Genomic DNA, 19785 nt, shown 5'->3' on the forward strand with positions numbered 1-19785 from the left:
CTTTCTTTTTGTGAAATTTTTTTCTCTCCAGAGATGGTTTTCCTTCTCTCTCTTCTGGTTGATTCATTGTGCCTCAAGAGGGTGTGGTGTTCCTTAGTTAAGAGAACAATTATGTCGAAAATGGCACTGTCATGACTTTTCTGATTTATCTCCTGTCCCATTAATAACTTGATATATGAATGAAGATAGTGTTACTATTTTAACCAAACTCAGGCAGGAATTCATTAAAAGGTAAGTGTTGCAAGGAATTATATCCCATGTTATGTACTGTTTCTTCTGCCCCTGCAGTGTTTCATATTTTATTTTACATTTATGGATGATAAAAGTAAGCAATTCTGGTATTTGAGGGTGGGTGAAGGAGAGGGTTTCTTGATGGCTGTATATTATCTGAGGATATCCTGTTCTGTGTCAATAGCACAGTCAGCAGCATGGACCTTTAGAACCAGAAGGGAAGTTTTGCTTTGTTTTTTTCTCTGACTTAAAGTCAAGCGAAAAGTAACCTTTTTTTTTTTTAATGAAGAAATGGCTAATCTAAAAATTCTTATTGTTTGCATGAGAATCTAGTATCAGCTTAAAGATATCACATACCCTTCCTAAAATCACCCATCCTGGATCTTGACTCTTTTCTTCAGACACATTGACGGTTTCACATTTTTCCATTGACTTTTTGGTGTTTACATACCTGGAAGCATGGTGGAAAAATTGGTAAACTTTCCTCAAGGACACCTGTGACAGTTTTTCTTCTAGAAGTGGAAGCTCTCTACTCTTGTCTGTTAGAAGATGGAAATATGGGGTAGAAAGATAAACAGGATGAAGTGTTTGCCTAAGTAAGTAAGAGGAATCCGAAGGAAAAAAGAGCTTGAATTAGAAACAGTAGGTTAGTTGCTGCAGCAAATCTGTTGAAATTATGTGCCTTTATTCAGAAAAGCTCCTGTATATTTTATTTTGCAGTCTCCAACAAGATTTTCGAGTGCGACTTTTCCCTCCTTCTCTGATCTGTTAGGTTTTGCACTAAAAGATGTTTTAGTATTCATCTTTTCATATTTTTACCAAAAAAATGGAAACTGGGTCTAACTAGATATCCAAGTGTGACTCATGAATTGCTTTACGATATTTTTACTTGTACAAATACTGGTAAGTGGCGTGTATCTTTTGATATGACAGCTCGTGTTTTGCACTTGATTAGAACTTAAAAAGTAGAAAAAAACACAGGAGACAGAATGATATTTCTCCGAGGTCTTCTAATTCCCCAATCTTAGCTTTTTGACGTTGAGAATTTAAGATCCGTCCACATTAAAATCTTTTATGAAATGAAGCATTTGCAGGGGACAGGTCTCATGGGAGTTCATTTTTGGTCAAGGAGTTAAAAAACTGAGCTGACAGCTGTTATTGAATTTTCTAATATGTACTAGTTAAAGCGTAGCCTACTTTTATCTTTCCAGAATTTTGACAGATGGTGAATTTGGCTTAGACTAGCTTGTTTCTTTTCAGAGGTTAGTGTGTTTCCTGTGTTCTGTCTACTAAACTAAACAACTCAGTAATGACGTTTCTGATTCTGTTACTTGTAACAGCCCGGAGACGCAGTCATGTTTATCAGAGGTTTTTGTGGAAATTCAAGCAAAATTGCCTCCTTTCAGCCCCGCAGCACTGAGTCTATCCCTGTACAAACTTTCGGGATCATAAGAAGTATGATTAGCTTAATTCAAGATGTTTCTTTAGTGAATTAAATGTTTCCAACTAGACTTTTTTTATCACCGCATATTGAAATGAGGACAATAATTGGGTTACAGCAAGGACTGTTTTAGCTTATTGTGGTTTTTAGTATCAGTGTCCAGCCAGGATTTTAAAATTCAGATTCTGAAATTTTAAGTACAAATCTCTTACTAACAGTTCCTTTTCAGTTATCCGTTGAGAACTTGACAACTCAGACTGTTAGATTTCAGTCAATACATCCACAAACTAAAAGCGACTATGAGAGGCTTTTGAAAAATATTTACATATTAACTAATTATGAATTATTTGTTGTAGGTGAAAATTTTGACCAGAGTCCTTTGAGAAGAACATTCAAATCCAAAGTTCTGGCCCACTACCCTCAGAATATAGAATGGAACCCTTTTGATCAAGATGCAGTGAACATGGTAGGTGTTTTTTCTTCCTCTTTAGCCTGCTTTTTGTTTGTTATTAAGATGACACTAGTGACTATATTTTGAATGTCTACATTATTTCGTTTAACTTAACCCTTTAAATAAACAATTCTATAAGAGAATCTTATCCTCATTTTACAGATGTGGAAAATGAAGCCCAGAGAGGTTAAGTAACTTGCTTAGGGTCCCCACAGCTAATAAGTGTAGACAGCAGACCCTCAAAGCCCGTTTTCTTTTCCTACTATTAAGCTGTGTTGTGAGTGTGCATTAATCAATACATAGATACTTTGATAATCAGTGATATTACTTTGTTTGCCCGGGGAGGAGCCTGATAGAAGCAGCATGATTATAGTTTTCACATTTCAAGGAATGTTGTATGATGGGCCTGTAATTTATCACATTCACAAAGTAAAGAGGGAAAGGAACTTCAATCATTTAGACATTAGTAGGATTTGTTTATAAGGAATTTGAATTAATGTGACGAGTTACCATGGTGATTTTAAGTCCCTTCAGAGATTCTTAGAAATATAGTAGGTCATAGTTTTCAGGTCATTTAGGAAGGGTCCTGCCTAGAAGGTCCTGGATGATATTTTGGGCCTCCATGAACTCTGTGATTATAAAAATAAGAGAACCCCCAAGTGAGCAAATCGGAGATCAGGCATGACAGGCACAGAAATGACTAAAGTGGACGGAGACGCTGATAGGTGTCATTCTTTTTGAGTATTTTAAAGGTAGAGCCAAAAAACCCCTTTCTGAGGTGATAGTGTAAGGGAAGGAAATGAATGTTTAGTAGGTGCCTGCCAGATGCTTCACATGTTACTTTCACATACGCGCTGGCATGTGCCCAGTGAGGATTCTTATTCGTATTTCACAGTTACTTGCCCGACGTTAGGCAGGGAGCCTCAGAGATTGAATGCAGGTCATTTTTCCTCTCTGGCTCACTTTTTTTCCCACCTGCATGCTGCCTCCCTCATGGAAAAACTGTAACTTAGTTTTGACCTGCTCCAAAATGACCTGGCTCACACTGGACCCTTTGTGGTATTTCTGTGTCACAGGAAACCCTTTCCAGTCTGGGCTTGCTCCAGGGAGGGAGTAGCATGGTACTTCTAAGGACAAATGCCTAAGCATTTGGCGCTTTGACTTGGGTTCTTCACAGAGCACAGCGTGGTTATTTCTCTCAACTGTTATCCACCCAGTACCAAATTAATCAGAGATGCCATTTTGCTGGCAGTTAGTGCTGTGAAGACAGCACCATAGATATTACATGGAACACAACTGTTAGTTATATTTACGAGACTTGGAGGAGCACGGACAAGCTTCTGACGAAAATAGTCAGCAATGACAAAAAATAATTTATCAGCTGCTGTGCCAGCAAATGAATGGAAAGATATGAAAGAAAGAGTGTCTAAATGAAGCGATGGAAAAATGGATAAGAATGTCAGTAGATTATAACATTTTGTCTTCCTAACTTAGTAAGATATTTCAAAGTATAAATTATTCTGTGAGAAATCAGAAGGGTGTTCAAAACTAGGTTCTTATGACATTATGAATCCACAGCCATGTGGAACAAAATGCCACACTGGATGTTTTTTCTTTCTTTTAATCATTTGAATGGATGAATAGTGAAATATCTCTGATAGCTTTTGTCTCCATCTACAAAACGTTCATCTTTAAAGCAATTATCAGCTTCCTTGATCTGCCTTTGATATGTTCTTTACTCCTTGCCTCTGAGGTTATTTTATGTAAGCAGCAAGTTTCTTTCTGAAGAATAAAACATAGGCTTGTGTTTTGATGGTTAAGCACCACAGAGCATTTTGTTTACTGCTGCAAATCTGAAAGGATTTGCTAGCACTCCTTGAAAATCTCTGAAAAGCATCCCATTAAACTAGTCTGCATTTGGGTCATAGATTTACTGCCCTTAATTTCCTCTTTGATTTATTAGTAAGTGCATTTGTATGAAACTATAAGTTATTCCCACCTAAAGGTAGAAAGCTTTGTTCTTGCCTTTAGCAAACTCCCACTCCCGCACATCCTTGCCTTCTGTAATACCACTCATTCCACTAACAACCAAAGTGGTACTCTGAGTAAGGCTCGTTCATTTCACACAGAAGTTAAGTCCCCCAAAGCAATGAACTTTGTTAAATAAAATTCCATGTGTATGAGTGCAGTGCAAATATAATAGAAAATAGATATAAGTGACAGGTAAAATTATTTCTGAATTAATTGCTTTTTATGTCTCTTTTGTTTGCTGATTCAGAGATTTTTTTTATGGGAAAAAAAACCAGAAGTCTCATAAAACAGAGAGAACAATACAACAAACAATCATATACCTGTGACCCAGAACTAACACGTGTCCACACTGACAAATTTGCTTCAGATCCATACCTTTCCTCTTAAATGAAACAAAGCATCACAAGTAGAGCTGAAGTTCCCCTGCCTGTCCCCCTCATTTCAGATATCTTGGAGATAATCTGCATATTGGCATTTATTACTATTTATGTAATGTTCTAGTAGATAGATCTTATCCTTACAAGTGGAGTGAACCCAGGAATCGATAGGAAGAAAATATGGTCAATACCTTTTTTTTTGGTGAGGAAGATTGGCCCTGAGCTAACATCTGTGCCAGTCTTCCTCTATTTTGTGTGTGGGATACTGCCACAGCATGGCTTGGTGAGTGGTGTGTAGGTCCACGCCTGGGATCTGAACCCGTGAACCTCAGGCCACCAAAGCAGAGTGTGAGAACTTAACCACTATACCACCAGGCCAGCCCCTGGTCAATACCTTTTTAAGCAAGTTATATGAAATAAGATTCTATTTTGTATTTATTCCCTAAATGAAACATCTCATATATGATATTTCAGGTAGTAGAAGAGTAATAACTATTATAAATCTCTTTATAATCTCTAAAGCTCTAACTTTACAATTTTCTATTTACTTTGATCACAGAGAAGGGTGGAGTGGAATGATGAGCAAAGAGTAAAGGAAAAGATTAGCTGAAAAAAACCTATTCACATGCCCATCTTGCAAGATTCAAAGGAAAAGGGGCACTATGTACTTTGTACAGACTCAGCAAGTACTTGAACTTAAAATGGATAACTCTTAGTTACATTAATAGGTTTGACATTAAAATGAAAGCCCTCATTTTGACCCGAGTTTGAGTTCATGTCTCATAATAAAATCATGAGAATTGGGGCTCTAATCCAGCCATTACTGGGGAAGCCCAATTGTTTTCTTAACATCTCAGTTAGAATATTTCGCTGGTGTTTCAAACTCAGCATGTCCAAAACTGAATTCACAATCTTCCCACCAACCTTGGTCAGTGAATGGGACAACCATCTACCTAGCTGCCTAAACCAAAAATCTAGCATCATCCTTGAAAGTTCTCACCTTCTCACCCCCTCCCATATGCAGTCAGTTGTCTGTCTGCTTCTCTCTGTCTCTACACACCCACCTTAGTCCAAACCACCAAGCTCTCCTACCTGGACTCCTGCAGCGCCTGTCTAACTGGCTTCACACTTCGGCTTCAGCTTACACTGTCACTTCCCTTTGAAAGGCTCTTCCACTTCTCCTTTACCTAGTGAATTCTTCTTATTGACCCTTCAGATTTCATTTTAAACATGATTTTCTCAGAGAAGCCATCCCTGACCACCACCTTGCCAACATTCATTCAGATCCCCCTAGGTTCTTGCAGCACCTTGTACCTTTTTGTATTACTGTCACAATTGCAATGTATTAATTATGCGGCTAGCAGTCAGGTCTGTGTCCTGCTATAATGTAAGCACCATTAGGACAGGAACATGGCTATAGCCCCAGCTTTGCACATAGTAGAGGTTCAAATCACTGAAAAAATGAAGCAATATTTGCCTGCTTACAATGCTTCCCTTCCCCATCCTGTCGATTCAGGTGTCACCTCCACTGTGAAACCGTCTCTTAAGCAAGAGTTGTTAGGTGCTGTCTCATCTGTATTCATACAGCATCTTGAACACGCTCCAGAGTGGCACTGATCACATTGTTTTGTAACCAATGCTTTATATGTCTGTCTTTCCTATTAGACTGTGAGCTCCCTGAAGTAAGGGATTATTTTCAGATTGGTCTTTTGAGTTACCAAGATCTAATGCAGTATATGACAGGAAATAAATGTTTACTAAAAGAAGAAAGGGGGCCGGCCCCGTGGCCAAGTGGTTAAGTTTGCGAGCTCCACTGCAGGCGGCCCAGGGTTTCATTGGTTTGAATCCTGGGTGTGGACATGGCACCACTCATCGAGCCACTCTGAGGCGGCGTCCCACACGCCACAGCTGGAGGGGCCCACAACTAAGAATACACAACTATGTACCTGGGGGCTTTGGGGAGAAAAAGGGGAAAATAAAAGAAAAGAAAAGAAGAAAGCAGAAAGAGAGATGGAAGGAAGGGCAAACTGACCAACTCTTGGAGAGTTTTCTGAATAATTTCTTTTTTATTTGTGTAATAAGAGAGAGGGCATGGGAGTCATAGACTATAGAAAATGGAACAGGGAATTGTTAAAATTCTAGCCGAACTGCCCAAAAGAGTCCAGAGAGATAAGAAGGATATTTGGTCCCTGAAACCAGGAGAGCTACACAGCACGTGAGCCCACTGTAGCTAAACTAATCTGCTTAGCAGTGGTGATCTGGTCAACAGTGACAACTCTAAATGTCTAGTTGTTCTGTTGTGGGAGAGCGGGGTGGGAAGGGGATAATGCTAGTAAACAGCAGTATTCGGGAATAACAAGAGATTGCTGAATGCCATGGTGAGCAAATCTTGATTTATATCTCAGGTTTTCTGAAAAATAAACCTGACAAGTCATACAACGATTCTCACTTTTAAAAAATGAAAAAGCAATAGCATTTTCCACCTCATGGTTTCCCAGATTAGAAATTTAATTCTCACTTTTTTGATTTGTAGGAAGAGAATTTAAGAATTCTTACATCTGTCATCTGTAGCATAGAAAGTCATTCTTCACTTTGAGCACAACTTTTGGCAAGCTTTTCCTGTAAATGTTTGAATGCGTGCTCAAGAAAGCTACAAACCCGTAAGGGAATATTTGGCAGCTGTCCAGAAGCAGTTGGAGCTGTAATTTTGTGGTTTATGATGTCAGGAAAGCCTATCAATTAAATTCAATCTTTATGTTGACTCTGGAGGTCACTGTGTTTCTGTTTTGCCTATTTGATGTAAAAAGAGAACTGCAGACTGAATCAAGAGACGAGGTGAATCTGACCCTGTCCTCCCAGCTGTTGTTTCTGTTTGTTTTCTTGTTCATTCATTCAACGAATACTTACGTGCCATGCACTGTGCTAAATAAGTCTGAGCTTAGCCTGGAGTAAGAGTAATTCAAACCATCCTTCCTACAGTTTTTATTGACTATAGTAAATGTGTCAGGTGAGTTTTCATTCATAATGTCAGCACAGGATCTCACTGACTTGTTATGATGAAAGCAGCCTGAATGTGAAGGCATGATTATGAGAAGATCCTGCCCCCTCCTTTCCTTATACACTTATTCCCAAGATTAGGAATAAGCAATTTTTTCCCCTAGCAAATCCAGGTATTCCTGTGTTTACCTAGGTCAATATCTTATTCTACCCAAATTTACACAGTAATTTAATTATTGTCAATATATATTAAAAAAAGCAGAGCTCCCTTAGTTCTTTCCAAGTCTCATATTCAGTGATAGGAAATATAAAGACATTTTCACTGGCCTACTAATGCTGAGCTTCATGGTTTTTGCTTTTTATCCTTATCAATCGCAATTCTATTATGGTGACAAATAGTATATTTTTTAATGTGTGGTACTCTTGAATGTTTCTTGTTCCCAGTCCTTGAGTAGTTTGCAATCTAGAGATCAGATGTAATTAGAGAAACTAGTAATGTGTGTCAATATACATCGTACATATGTATAAGGTGGTGCAAGATTTTAATTGCTTCCTTCAGTAAAGACTTTTAAGAGGAGAAGTAACATTTTAATGACATTTATAGGATGAAAACAGTATTTTTTATGGGAAGGTAAAGGAAGGCCTCTTTAAGGTAGTGTTTATATGCTGGCTTAAAGGAAGTACAGGAGTGTTCCTGTTATCTCTTGCTGCGTAGACGATCCTAATACTACTCACAAAGGGCCAGTCAACAGTGGGGGCGCTGTGGGCCATACGGTTTCTGTCACAGTCGCTCAGCTCTGCTGTGGTAGTGCGAAAGCAGCCATAGGCAATGCCTAAATGGATGAGCGTGATTATGTTCCAGTACAATTTTATTTACAGAAACGAGTTGCAGATTGGGGCTGTAGTTTGGTGACTCTTGTTTTAAAACAACAAAGTCATGATTTAGCTTACAAATCTATGGTTTGAGTAGAGTTTGGCAGAGTAGCCCATCTCTGCTCTACGAGATGTCACTTAGGGCGATTTGAAGGCTCAGGACTAGGAATCGTCTGAGGCTCACTCACTCACAGGTTTGTCTGCTGGGCTAGGAACACAGCTGGGGCTCGCTCTTTGTCTGTGCGATCTTTCCATGTGGGCTCTGCAGCATGACAGCTTCAGGTTAGCCAGACTTCTTATATGTTGGATCAGGGCTCTCAGGGTATGTGACCAGAGAGAGAGAGAGGTGGAAGATGTAATGCCTTTTTTAGTCTTGCTTCAGAAGTCACTCAGTGTCACTTGCCACCTCCATTGCGTTTAACTTCACTGGGCTAGGGATAGGCAAAACCATGGCCCTCAGGCCAAATCCAGCTGACTGCCTACTTTATAAATAAAGTTTTATTGGAACAAAGTCATGTCCATTCCTTTGTGCTGTCAGTGGCTGCTTTCATGCTACAGTGGTAGAGTTGAGTAGTTGTGACAAAGACTGTATGGGCTGCAGAGTCTAAAATATTTATTATCTGACTCTTTCCAGAGCCAGAACAAGTTTGTGGATCCCCGGTGTAGGCACTCTCAGCGGCCCAGCCAGGCTCTTGATGGGAGAGTGGCAAGGTTCTGGAAGAGCATGTGGAAGTAGATATTGTTTTGGAGCCATTTTTAGAAAATACAATTTATCACAGGGAGTGAATCATGTGGATACTTAGGGGAAGATTGTTCCAACGAGAGGGAACAGCAAATTTTGGCAAGAGCCTACTAGGTGTGTTCACAGAACAGCAATGTGGCTGGTGTTTCTGGAGCAGAGTAGGTGAGCCAAAGAGTAGTGGGAGATGAAGCCCGAGAAGTTGCTGGGTCCAGGTCGTTGTAGGGCCTTATGCGTAAGGATTTTGGCCTTTAGTGTGATGAAAGGCCATTGGAGGGTTTTGAGAAGAGTGACAAGATCTAACATTTTTTAAGGATCATCTTGGCTACTGTATGGGGAATAGATTATGGGGGACAAGGGCAAAAGCAGGGAGACTGGTTAGCAAGATATATTAAATAGCCATCCAGGCAGAGAAGAATGTGGCTGAGATTAGAGTAGGAAGAGCAAAGATAGGAAGAAGTAATTCGTTTCTGAATATATTTTTGAAGGTTGAACTGATGATCTTTGTTGATGGATTGGATATGGGATCAGAGAGAAAGGTGTCTCCAAGGCCCTCAGGCATTCCTCCTGCCTCCTTGGAACCCCTTTGGAAACCACTACCCTTCAGTGCAGGAAAGTTGATGTGCCCCATTGTCCTCCTCAGACTGGTTTTTTTTTGAAGAAGAAGATTAGCCCTGAGCTAACGTCCACTGCCAGTCCTCTTTTTTTGCTGAGGAAGACTGGCCCTGAGCTAACACCCGTGCCCATCTTCCTTTACTTTATATGTGGAATGCCTGCCACAGCATGGCTTGACAAGCAGTGCATAGGTCCGCACCTGGGATCCGAACTAGTGAACCCTGGGCTGCTGAAGCGGAACGTGTGAACTTAACCGCTGTGCCACCAGGCCGTCTCAGACGTCTAACATGACTTACTAAGGCCCTTTGTGACCCAGCCCCTAATTGTTTCTCCTATATCCTTTCATCTCCACCCACCTTGCATTCTGTTCCCCACCCACAATGAACGTGTTTCGTTTCCTCAAACCCTCATGTTCTGTCTTCTGGGCTTTTGCACTGTCCTGTCTCCCTTCTCATCATCTCACTAATACCATACTCATCCTCAAGTTTTGGCCTTCATTTTGGTTCTGTTACCTTCCTCTTTTTTCATTTATATCCTCCTGCTGTGTTTCCCCATAGCAGCCTGTATTTACCCTATTTTAGCATTTCCCATACATTATGATTTTTTAACCATGTGTCATCCCTGCTAGACTGGAAGCTCCAAAGGAACAGGGACCATGTCTGTCTTTCTCATCGTGGTGTCAACATCACAGGGCCCAGCTCATGAAGGCACGTAATAGGTGTCTGCTGACAGTTTGAATGAAGGACCTGTAGTTTTTAAGGTGAATTGTGTTTTCTTGGTAATGTGAGAATTTGGGGGAACTTCTAAATTTTACACCAGCTCGATTATTAAATCTGAAAAAAAAATGTAATGTGTGGTAAATTATTTCTATGCAGAAAGCATGTTGTAATACAACAGTAGAAGGGAATATATAAAAATTAATAATTATTATGTTAGAATAGTTGAGTTACAAGTTTTATTTTCCTTAGTATATTTCAAATTTTCTGTAATTTGTTTCTTTCATTTTAAATGTTTTGAGAAAAATCAGTTCTAATTTCTTATGCATTTTAAGTGTCTTAAATATAGATAGTATCTTTAACTCGTCTGCTAATTTTATTCCCAAATTTGACTATATCCTAGGTAGTTCCCAAGACCTAGAGCATAATCTCTACTGGAAATAATCTAAAACTTCTACATTTATGCTTCAGTAAATCAAAAATCATTCCATTTTCAAAGTTTATTTTTCTAGAAGTATCATATTGTTCAAAATAGCAAAGATGATACTATTGTTTCTGTTATTCTGTTTAACTTTTTCCGTTTATCAAATGAGCCTTCACCTGTTTCCCTATTCTTCTTAAACATTACCATCATTGCTCCAAAAATAATACTTAAATTTTAAATATTTGTGGAGTGCCCTTGCTTATTTCATCTTCGAGTCACCGATGTAGCATTTGTTGTAGATAAACTGAGGCTCAGAGAAGTTACATGACTTGCTGAAGCTCACAAGCCTGGATAGAGGTCCACAGACGTTTTTTTCTGGTTTGAAGCTGTTTGTGTACTGCGTTCTGATGCTCTTTCCCCCTTCCTCCACAGCTGTGCATGCCCAAAGGGCTGTCTTTCAGAACACAAACTGACAATAAAGACCCTCAGTTCCACTCGTTTATCATCACCCGGGAAGACGGTTCTCGCACCTATGGCTTTGTTCTCACTTTTTATGAAGAAGTTACGAGCAAGCAGATCTGCACAGCCATGCAGACGCTCTACCAGATGCACAACGCGGAGCATTACAGCAGCGTTTACGCCTCGTCCTCCTGCAGCATGGACTCGCTGGCAAGCAGTCTCGATGAGGGCGACACAACTTCCCTTTTGAAGCTCCAGCGATACAACTCCTATGACATCAGCAGAGACACCCTGTATGTTTCCAAAAGTATATGTTTGATCACCCCGCTGCCTTTCATGCAGGCCTGCAAGAAATTCCTCATCCAGCTTTACAAGGCAGTTACCTCCCAGCAGCCGCCACCTTTGCCACTGGAAAGCTACATCCATAATATTCTCTATGAGGTACCCCTCCCACCTCCGGGGAGATCACTGAAATTTTATGGTGTTTATGAACCCGTCATCTGCCAGAGGCCTGGACCCAACGAACTCCCGCTCTCCGATTATCCTCTTCGAGAGGCCTTTGAGCTCCTGGGCTTGGAGAATCTGGTGCAAGTGTTCACCTGTGTTCTTCTCGAGATGCAGATCCTTCTCTACTCACAAGGTGGGTCCTCCCGAGAGTGTTAAGTCTCCCCAAACTGGTACCTATGCTCCCAACTACTGTATTTCCGTGGGGCGTATTATTAGAACCGAATAATTCATGGTCAGGAGTCTTTTCTGTTTTGCGTGAAAGGAGCAGGTTTAGGTGAGACCAGAGGCTGAGGAATTATTTCTCTTTAGAGTGGCAGTGGCTGTAGAGGAAAACAGGAGGGGAATACAAAAGCATTAACTTGACTGACTTGAGTGCATTTATTTTTTAATGGAAATAGCCACGGTTTTTTTTCCTGATAATACATAATCATCATAAAAGAAACATATTTCTTGTCATAATAAAAGTGACAGAATCCTGTTACTGCCAGGAACATGTAGACTTCTCATTTTTGACAGATTGGTAAAGGTTGCATCAAAACTCAGCTGACATTGGAAGGGGAGAATCGAAGTTGCTGAGTCTGCAGCTTCCTAAGGCAGTCAGCTTTGGACCTTAGCCTGTGTGTGATTTCACGTGGTGAGAGAAGGGGTACAGGTGAGAAACAGGCACGACTCTCCTCAGTCTAACAGTTCCACCCAAGTTAGGGAGGGTTTTGTCTTTTTTTGTCTTTAATCCCAGAGGAAATTATCTTTGTGACATTTTTTATTCAAAGTTCTCCCAACACATACTTGAAAAACTAACAAAATCCGGGTTTTATTTTACCAGTGTGTTTACAATGGCTAATGTTGAGCCTAGACCAGAGTAGTGTTTTCAATCTGAATATGAATTTGCAGAGGGAATAGAGATGTTGTGTCTTACTAGATAGTGAATTGAAGGAAAATATAAAATGGTACCTGTGCAGTGATGGGTCCTTTGAAAAATGTGGCACAAATATTTGGGTTCGCATTTTGCTAACTTGTATTTAGGCTGGCAGAATTATAGTGCCGTTTCCTGACGGCTGCCATCAAGCTTATTTTACCACTTTCCTTTTTTTCTTTTCTATTTTAAATTATAAGTGAGGCTGAGCCAAGTAGGCTATATTTGTACTTCCCCATCTTGTGTGTATGTTGACACTATTTGTGTGTTGACAGCCCTTCACGAGGTTGTATTTTATTCAGTTTATCCTACATAATGTTCTCTGATAATGTGTTCCAGTGTCTCAATTTTTTTGTCAGGAAATTCTCTAATGGCCAATTGAAATTCTTTCCTTTTCCTGTGCTCTCGCTTTCTTAGTGCTCCTCATTACCTGCAGGTTACTGTTTTGTATCTGAAAGGCTTAACTTTAATTATCTCTTGGTTAAGATTCGATACTCTCACCACTGCAACCCAGGTTCATTTCCCGGTCAGGGAAGCGTGCCTCCTGTCTGTTGGTTGTCATACTGTGGCGGCTGCTTGTGGCTGTGATGCTGACAGCTGTGCCACCAGTATTTCAAATACCAGCAAGGTCACCCATGGTGGACAGGTTTCAGACGAGCTTCCAAACTAAGACAAGCTAGGAAGAAGGACCTGGCCACTCACTCCCAAAAAAGTTGGCCATGAAAATCCTCTAAATAGCCCCGGAAGGCGAGAGGGTCGTGGGAAAAGGCCGGGCAGGTTTCAGCTCTGCAATGCAGCAGGGTCGCTAGGAGTCAGAATCGATTTGACGACACTAACCAAAAAAAAATGTTCTCTCTTCCTTTTTATTTCTTCCCCTGTCGCTTTTTTCCCTTGAAGCACATAGGGATTGGAGAGTTGCTAGAAGGAGCAGGGCTTCGAGCTTAATACCCTCAGGTGGATTTGCCCATTAGAAAGAAGAGTTTTAGCTTCTAGATGTACAAAGGACCTGCAAGGTCATTTAGTTTAGTTTCCTAATGTTCTACCTAGAGAAGCAGTTTGGGCCAGAAGGAATACTGGTTTTTGAAGTCATAACAATCCTGAGTTCAAATCTCTGCTCTGTCAATGACGAACTGTAACCCTGGAAAAGTTACATAATCTTCCTGAGAGTGAGTTCTCCTTTGTGAGACTAACAGGGTTTTTTTTCTTTCTTTCACTCTTACTGTGAAGATTAAATAAGAAAATCTGTACAAAATACTTCAAGCACAATTGGCTGACTAAATGATAGCTGATTTTGTAAGAATAATTATTAATTTTATTAGTCCTACATAATTCTCAATAAATTATGTGTATCTTAAGTTGTGAGGGCCGACATATTACAGCATTTGAAATATAACTTTGTTAAATAGTCAAGGCATTGTTTCAGGGTTGAGAACCTAATAAATGTTCCCTTATACTGAATGTCATGCTTTTTTTTAGGGAAAAACCTTCCATTATCACACTTCCGTGTTTTGTTTTATTTTATTTTATTTTGAGGAAGATTAGCCCTGAGCTAACATCTGCTGCCAATCCTCCTCTTTTTGCTGAGGAAGACTGGCCCTGAGCTAACATCCATGCCCATCTGCCTCTACTTTATATGTGGGATGCCTACCACAGCATGGCTTGACAAGCAGTGTGTAGGTCCACACCCGGGATCTGAACTGGCGAACACGGGCTGCTGAAGCAGAATGTGCGCACTTAACCGCTGTGTCACAATGCCGGCCCCCACTTCCTTGTTTTAAACAGCACTGTATGTCTTACTGCTTGCGGTTTGTCCTGAGCTCTCTCTGTTTGATTAACTCATCCCGTCTGGCTTACGGAGTCTGTTGAAAGTTGCAGTTGATTAATATTTACCTATTAATTTCAGGTTCAAGTGAAGAAAAAGGAGTATTTATGAGCATGTTTTTGTACTCAAATGAGCATTTTTTGATAACTTAGTCCTTTGCCGAGAACAAAAGTGAATTCTGTGATTATAGAACTACATGTATATGTATGTTTAAAGTGTCATACAAAGAAGGCTTCTCATACAGTAATTTTTAACCATTCACTGAAATCAGTCTGTGTTAGGAATTGTACTATAAAAATGCCTTGTACGTTTTGGGTCCGTCCTTGTGCCCACCCCCCGCCCCCCATTTAATCTTCTCAACAAAGAGTTAGTGCTGTTATCTGTGTTTTATCAAGGAGGAAATCGAGCCTCAGAGAAGCTGAGTAACCTGCTCAGGATCACACAGCTGAGAGGTAACGTGGTGGAGCTACGAGTGGGGCTCCATCAGCCTTTCTCCAGAGCCCTTAACCACCACGTTAACTGTATTGGGCACTGCGCTTAACCTTCCCTTATCTGTCTCAATATTTCTTTTTAAATTATAAACTCACTCTGCAGGTCTATTGTAAAGGTACCATGCTAAATAATTGTAGAGAATAAAGTGAAAGCTCTGTGTAAATGCAAATTTTCACACTGACAGCGTCTCTCCCATTAGAGAAAGACATTTCATTTAAATGAGTGAAATAAAAGAGTCATTATGTTGATTTGTACTCTGGTGCCCTCCCGTCATTCTTCCTGACTGTGTTAAGGGGATTTTTATAACATCTGATACTTCATTTCTTGTTCGCTGATAAAGCTATGCTGTAAAATTTAAAAACATTGCAAGTGCTGAACGGTTGCCGTGAAAACCCAGTGTGAATCAAAGTAGATGAGTTTCAGTGATGAAGATGTCCTTCTAGACTGATGTGAAATTCTGATCCGCAGTCCGTTTAAATAGATTCAATCTGTTAATTAGAAAGCGTGTACATCACAGTCACCTTGCGGTGCTAACTAGCTAGAAATTTTAAGTAGAGAACGCACCCAGGAGATCAAGGCTCTTTTCTAGAACCTCATATCAGAAAAGAACACTTGCTTCTGTAGCCTGGAAATACCTGGAGCAAGACAGTGGGAAGATTGGAGTATGACCCTCTTTTCAAAGGAATCGTGGAAGAATAAAAGCTAAGGGATTTTAAACACTGCTGTCTGCCTTTTGATCCCGGTAATTAAAGTCTTGGGAACCTTTGTGGGCCTCACTTGCCTCCTCTGACTCTTCACAATGAAAATAAGCAGTTAGCAGAGCCCGCACTGCCCTGCCTGCCTGTGTGCCTTCACAGCTCTCCTCCCTCCCCCTGGTGAGCTGGGCATGAATTAACCTTGTCAGAAAGTAGAGGCTGCTTGAAGTTCTCTTGAAAAAGTTGGAGGCCTTCTGATCACAAATGGCTCGTCATGCTCAACTGAGCAGCACAGCTTATTGCTTATGGAGTTTATAAGTCATCAAAGCGAACTTGATTTTTTTTTAATTAAGGTTATAAAAGTTAACATCCTTGTGAAATTACAGTTGTACATTATTATTAGTCATGTTGTAGGTAGCGAACTTGATATTTTGATGGCAGAAAGTGGTTCTCATGACCTGTATCCTCAAAGCAGTAGGATTTGACCTGCGATGGCCAATATTTTTATACCATTAGCTTTATTTTGTGAGAAACAGAATCTTAATATTAAGGCATTTTTCCAAACGATTTTTCGTTTTATATTCAAGAACCTAATCCTCTGTCAGTTATATGTGTAGCACATAACTCCTGCCAATTTGCAGTTCTTAATTTTCTTTTAGGGGTCTTTTGATGAATTAAGATACTCTTAATATTCATGAATTCCAATTTACCAATCTTTTAACTTACGACTTAACTTTTCTGTTCTATTTACGAAGTACCCTTCTGAGATCATGAAAGTAGTCTACATTTTTTTCTAGGTGTTTTAAAGTTACATTTAGCATTTTAGGCCTTAGTCTATAAGAAATTCATTTTTGTTTATCTTGTGAGGAAGAGATCAAGTTTAATGTTCTAGACATGTCTGTAACTAGTTATCCTAGTACTAGTTACTGAATAGACCGTTCTTCCTCCCTGTGATCTGCAGGACCGCTTCTGTCATATATAAGTTCCTATATGTGAGGATGTATTTCTGGGCTTTCAGTTTCTTCTGCCAGTCTTTCTGTCCGTGCACTAAATCACGCCGTTGTAATCACTGTAGCTTTAAGGTAAGCTTGGAATCGGATAGACAGTTCTCGTCACCGCCTTATTTTTTTGGAATTGCATTGAATCCAATTTTGGGACATGACATATTTAAAATATTGAGTCTCTCCTTCCATGAAAACAATGTCTGTCTCCATTCATAAGGGTCTTATTTAATGTCTCTTAGTGAAGTTTTACAATAGTAAAGTAGATCATAATGTGCAAATAATGACAATTTTGTTTCTTCTATTCCAATCTTTGTCACTTTTCTTTCTTTTTCTTGCCTTGGAATGCTTACTAGCCTCTCCAGTACAGTATAGAATGGAATTGATAGTAGCAAGCATCCTTGTCATTTTCCTGATTTTAAAAACAATGTTTTTATTGTTTCACTATTATGTATAGCATTTGTTGTAGTGTTTTTGGTTAATAACCTTGTACCAGGTTAAAGAAGTTTTCTTTTATTTCTGAGTTGTTCAAAATTTTTAAAAATCATGACTGTACGTTGTATTTTATTGACTGCTCTTTCTCCATCAAGTAAGATGAAAGTAAGTTTAGTAAGGTGAAAAATCTACATTCCACCCTTATATTCCTGAAATAAACCTGACATGGTCATGATGTACTATTACCTTTTTAACGTATGGCTTGATTTATCTTGCTAATATTTTGATCAGAATTGTAACATCTATGGTTTTTAATGTCTTGGCTTATAATTTTCATTTCTTGTGCTATTTAGTCTGGTTTTTGGTATTAAGGTTATTCTAGCTTCAGAGAATAAGTTGGAAAGTATTCCGTTTTTCTTTGGAAGATAAAGTAGAGAAGAGTTTATTTAAAGTTGTAATTATTTGTTCCATGACTGTTTGAGATAACTTTTCTGTAACTGTTTGGTCTTGTTGGGAATGTTAAGTACCAATTCAGTGTCTTTAGTGGTTTATTTAGATTTTTTGTTTCTCCTCCTCCATCATCATCATCATCATCATCATCGTCACAAGTAGGACAAAGACCAAGTATTTTTTTGTTATACCACACACTACCCCCTGGTTTCTGACCACAGATCCCTCAGAGCAAAAGGGTCCAGACAGTTCAAAGATGCTGGCACGTTACTAGTCCCATTCAGTCATTAGCAGTTAGTTCAGTCCATCATCCTGTTGTTTGAAAATGTCTTCCAGGGCGAGGCCATTGAAGTCTGCAGACTTCCATTCGATCTTGTCAGATTTCCAAAGCATTAGTGGTCTCAGCAATATATGGCTTCGCCCTTTTAAGGCGTTTGGTATAATTGAGCTAAAAGACTTGTCACCTCTTGCTCTGAGCCTCTTTTAAGGTGTTATCGTAACATTGGATTCCCCTTATTCCGTAACTCATTTATTCATTGCTTTACCCTCAGCTACTACTCCTCCTTCTTTCTATTTATACCCAGTTTTCCACCTTTGGAAGGTTCTTTAGGTTTGGCCACAGTGCTTATTTAGATTGGAGGCAGCAACACTAGTCTAGCAAGTACGTCCCCCTCAGTCCACACCCATTCATGTGAGGGTAGGGTTATGTAGGCATAGAACTAGTGGGCTGTTTTGCTGTTTTTACCACTAGACAATACAGCTGCATTCGTGGTTAACCTCAATTTTGTCAGATGGGGTGAAGGCATAACCCACCCCTTAGGGTGGCTCTTAGGAATTCTGACATAAAGGTTTAAAAATAGGTTACAGTTTCTTGCTTTGGAATTATTCCTGCTCTGGCACTTGTAGTTGTAGTCCTGGTCCTGCATCAGGTAGGGAAAAGAATGTTGAGGTGATATGGGGAAGAAAATGAAAAGTATAGTTGTCATACCAGCATCCTTCCCTCTCAGGAAGAATCATAGTCATATCGACATCCATCTCTAGCCTCTTTTCCCCAGATCCACCAGAAGAACAGAGGAATCTATCTAGTGGGGAACCTCCCTTAGACCCCCTCATGTTAAGTGTGAGAACACACTCATGAAGGCGTGTAAGTCAGCCCTTTGTGCCTTTATCTCCATCCATTTTAGACAGCCGATGTTTCAACAGCCTAGTACAATTCTCTGTTGAACCATTACTCTGAAGATGATAAGCAACATATGTCCATTTGAGGTGATGTCTCTTTGCCCACTGTTGGACACTATGTGCTCTGAAGTGTGTCTCTTGATCTGAAGAAATGTAACTCGGCAGCCCAAATTGGTAGAGCATCTTCTGTTCTAGTGCCCTGATAGTATTTTAAGCATTTGCATCTACCACCGCAAATGCAAAGCCCAGTTTGGAGTAAGTGTCTATTCCTGGTAGGACCCATTTATAGCACCCCCAGGGCTACTGGCATTGGTCCAGTGTAATCCACTTGCCAGCTGTACAAAGGGCCTTCCCCCCACCTGGGGAATCTTACCCGTAGCCATCTGCAGCTTCTGTCTCTCTTTTTGGCGGACAAAACAGTTCTTCTTGGTATTTTGTGCCTCCGAGCACATTTGTATATAAGAGCAGTAGGTCTAGATTCACCCCATCTCTGCATTGTTGCAGTCCCCCCAGTGTCTACTTATTTCATGGGCCCAGGTAGCCACTCTAAGGGAGAGCACCAAAAGATCCACTTGGTGGTTCCAGTCACTTCCCGAACCTGGAAGGGGGTTCTTCCAATGGGCATCAACATGTCCCACTTTTAATGTGCCCCATAAATTTCCAGAGTGACTTACGTAAGGCTATGCCTCATACAGGCATCTTTTTAATAGTCCAGTTTTCCATAGCCCATGAATTTGTAAAAACCCAAACATACTGGCTTTTACCATTGTTCAGTTCTTTCATTACTGCTAGGAAAACAGCCTGCAAGTCAGCCCACTGCGCTGTTTTACCTTCTTCGATCAGAGTTCTGGCCTTCCAAACAGGATGTCGTCCATTCACCTGGGAACTGTCTTCCATAAACCAAGCAGCTGTTCATTGGTCAGTTGCGAGGGTTTAT

At 40.1% G+C, this 19785-nt stretch overlaps 1 protein-coding gene across 7 annotated transcripts in view; it reads left to right on the forward strand.

The window, feature by feature from the left end:
- DENND5B (DENN domain containing 5B) overlaps positions 1–19785 on the forward strand; it is a 178716-nt gene that overhangs the window by 77741 nt on the left and 81190 nt on the right. For 6 of the 7 annotated variants that reach the window (XM_046685014.1, XM_046685038.1, XM_046685031.1 and 3 more), the window contains 2 exons: positions 2029–2138; positions 11328–11994. In XM_046685014.1, the coding sequence (XP_046540970.1) occupies positions 2029–2138; positions 11328–11994 (777 nt within the window). Of the gene's footprint in view, positions 1–2028; positions 2139–10369; positions 10516–11327; positions 11995–19785 lie in introns of those variants that run through there. The other variant, XM_046685067.1, reaches the window with a different exon arrangement.

The sequence above is a fragment of the Equus quagga genome, chromosome 1 (assembly GCF_021613505.1).
Source record: "Equus quagga isolate Etosha38 chromosome 1, UCLA_HA_Equagga_1.0, whole genome shotgun sequence".
In the NCBI taxonomy this organism is placed as follows: domain Eukaryota; kingdom Metazoa; phylum Chordata; class Mammalia; order Perissodactyla; family Equidae; genus Equus; species Equus quagga.